Here is a 2991-nt window from a genome sequence, read left to right as displayed (position 1 = left end):
GTAGAGACGGGGTTTCACCATGTTGACCAGGATGGTCTCGATCTCTTGACCTCGTGATCCACCCGCCTCGGCCTCCCAAAGTGCTGGGATTACAGGCGTGAGCCACCGCGCCCGGCTACACCAAGATTCTTAATGGAAGGACAGATGGTCTACATGTGGACCAGAAGAATGTTATTTTTTTTGTTTAAGTATTCAAGAACAAAATCAGTACTTTATTTTTCCTAGAGAGGTGAAAGACTGTTGAGCTCTGAAGAGTGAGCTTGCTTAACATTAACATAAAGAAGCACGAGAGATTTTGAACAATGCAGGTTGCTAAGTAAATCCAAGACTGTGTGTGTTTGTGTGTGTGAGAGGAGAGATTTATGGATGGAGGAGGAAGTAGACCCAGCAAATGTCTGGATAATATACTAGCTATAAGATGGAGCTAATGCCCCACCACTGGAACTAAGTCACTAGGGAACCCCAACTTGTCTGAAACTAGAGAGGAAAGAAATCCATAGAGCCTAATGCAGCAGCTCCGGAGAATCCTTAGGGAGATCTCAGCTGAGTCCAACATCCCTAAAAGTTTTGAAAAAAAATATACATATATTTTGAAATGGAGTCTTGCTCTGTGGCCCAGGCTGGAGTGCAGTGGCACGATCTTGGCTCACTGCAACCTCTGCCTCCTGAGTTCAAGCGATTCTCCTGCCTCAGCCTCCTGTGTAGCTGGGACTACAGGTGTGCGCCACCACGCCCAGCTAATTTTTTGTATTTTTAGTGGAGACACGGTTTCACGGCGTTAGCCAGGATGGCCTTGACCTCGTGACCTCGTGATCTGCCCACCTTGGCCTCCCAAAGTGCTGGGATTACAGGCGTGAGCCACCACACCCTGCCGAGAATATCTTAAAATGATAGTCTTCCAGGATACTTTGGGTACACTGCCTATGAGCTAGTTAGCCCTGCTCCACAAGGAACACACACGCGCACGTGCGCGTGCACACACACACACACACACACACAGAAAAAAGTAATAATCTTCGAGACTGAAAGCCACTTAGTCTAAGAAGAGCCTTGAGGGGTGTTTGTGAGCTTCCTTGGAGACCTATAAATGTGCCACAGATCTAGAGGTGGGGAGGCCCAGGGGCAGTAGCACTGCCAGAGGAGAGATGCCTTCCCAGCACTGTGAACAGTGGCTCCAGAGAGCAGAACAAGCCAATGGTGCCTGTGTCTCTGGGGTGCAATGCCCAGTCTGATGAAATCTGAATGGTAGACTACAGTGAAAGCTCTAGAAGTAAAATATCCCTTTACAGATGCCTTTGGAGTTCACTCTTGGATGAAATCAACACAAGCAGCATTCTCTATTGTACTATTTATTTTGGGAAAAGGTGGTAATGAAATTAGAATTTCTGGGCCTCAAGGAAAAATTTAAAACCCACATATTAAAATTGTTTTCATAAGTTCTCAGAGCCCTTTTATATAAGGCAGAAAACAAATGATGGTTTAGTTTTACCTTGGCAACTTGTTCAAAGAGATAGGGCCTTGTTTGTATTCTCTTCCTCATTTCTTCCAATTCTTTCTTATATTCTTTCACTCTTTTACGGTCATTGTTCCTGGAATTAGCAAGATATTTAGAAAGAATTCCATCTTTTCTAATCTAGAATACCCTTCATTTCCAGTTAAGCAGTGTAAGTAACTCTCATGTACATTGTAAATTCCTATCTGACTTGGAAAATCATGACCCCGCTGTGATTACAGGAGCCTACCTACCCCAGTAATTCCATTTTGCATTTTCTAGCAGCAGGCCAGTGGTCTGTTGGATCTCAAGGCAAGCACCCCTTTTGACACATAGAGGACACTGACCGGTTCTCTTTCAGCTTTGCTTTGAACACTTCCTCCAGGCTTTTATGGGGATCCATGGCCTTTGCACGGAAGGTCACAGATTTGGACATTGCTCGAGACTTCTTTTTGTGTATCTCCAACCACTGAATACTCTCATCTGCTTTGTTCTTTTTTTCAATTGCACTTCTAAAGGGAGGAAGCAGAAAAAGAGTATAGATTACTAATTTGGGTATATTGAAAAGCAATCTTAGGCCGGGCACGGTGGCTCACGCCTGTAATCCCAGCACTTTGGGAGGCCGAGGCAGGTGAATCACCTGAGGTCAGGAGTTCAAGACCAGCCTGGCCAACATGGTGAAACCCCATCTCTACTAAAAACATAAAAATTAGCTGGGTATGGCGTTGGGCAGCTGTAATCCCAACTACTTGGGAGGCTGAGGCAGGAGAATTGCTAGAACTCAGGAGGTGGAGGTTACAGTTAGCTGAGATCGAGCCACGGCACTCCATCCTGGGCAAGAGATCAAGACTCTGTCTCAAAAATTAATTAATTAATTAATTTAAAAATGAAATAAAAGCAATCTTAGTAACCGCTTCTGGAAAGTAAGTTCGTGTTTTCAGTGAATGGGGCATTTTGAAAACAATAAAATTCTAGGATTAAATGTACTGGCAGATGAAGCCTTTCCAGCACTAGGGACATAGTGATTTCCTACCCTAGAAGTGCATTTACTGAAATGGAGAAATGTCAGTTAAAATATCCTTAGGCGGGGTGCAGTGGCTCATGCCTGTAGTCCCAGAACTTTGGGAGGCCAAGGTAGGCAGATCACAAGGTCAGGAGTTCGAGACCAGCCTGGCCAACATGGTGAAACCCCATCTCTACCAAAAATACAAAAAAAAATTAGCTGGGTATAGTGGTACGCACCTCCAATCCCAGCTGCTTGGGAGGCTGAGGCAGGAGAATCACTGAACCTGGGAAGCAGAGGTTGCAGTGAGCCGAGATCAGGCCACTACACTCTAGCCTGGGTGACAGAGCAAGACTCTATCTCAGAAAAAAAAAATTAGCCGGGCGCGGTGGCTCAAGCCTGTAATCCCAGCACTTTGGGAGGCCGAGGCGGGTGGATCACGAGGTCAAGAGATCGAGACCATCCTGGTCAACATGGTGAAACCCCGTCTCTACTA

General features: G+C 45.6%; 1 protein-coding gene across 2 annotated transcripts in view; it reads right to left on the bottom strand.

Moving 5' to 3' along the window:
* Positions 1-2991, bottom strand: part of FAM161B (FAM161 centrosomal protein B) — a 23752-nt gene that overhangs the window by 2710 nt on the left and 18051 nt on the right. For both annotated transcript variants that reach the window (XM_017528679.2, XM_037738549.1), the window contains 2 exons: positions 1840-2004; positions 1490-1589 (listed from right to left, as the gene is read on the bottom strand). In XM_017528679.2, the coding sequence (XP_017384168.1) occupies positions 1490-1589; positions 1840-2004 (265 nt within the window). The remainder of the gene's footprint in view (positions 1-1489; positions 1590-1839; positions 2005-2991) is intronic.

Source organism: Cebus imitator, unplaced genomic scaffold (genome assembly GCF_001604975.1).
Source record: "Cebus imitator isolate Cc_AM_T3 unplaced genomic scaffold, Cebus_imitator-1.0 Scaffold54, whole genome shotgun sequence".
Lineage (NCBI taxonomy): Eukaryota > Metazoa > Chordata > Mammalia > Primates > Cebidae > Cebus > Cebus imitator.
The sequence above is the reverse complement of the archived record's forward strand: the minus strand, read 5'-3'. Positions and strand labels throughout refer to the sequence as shown.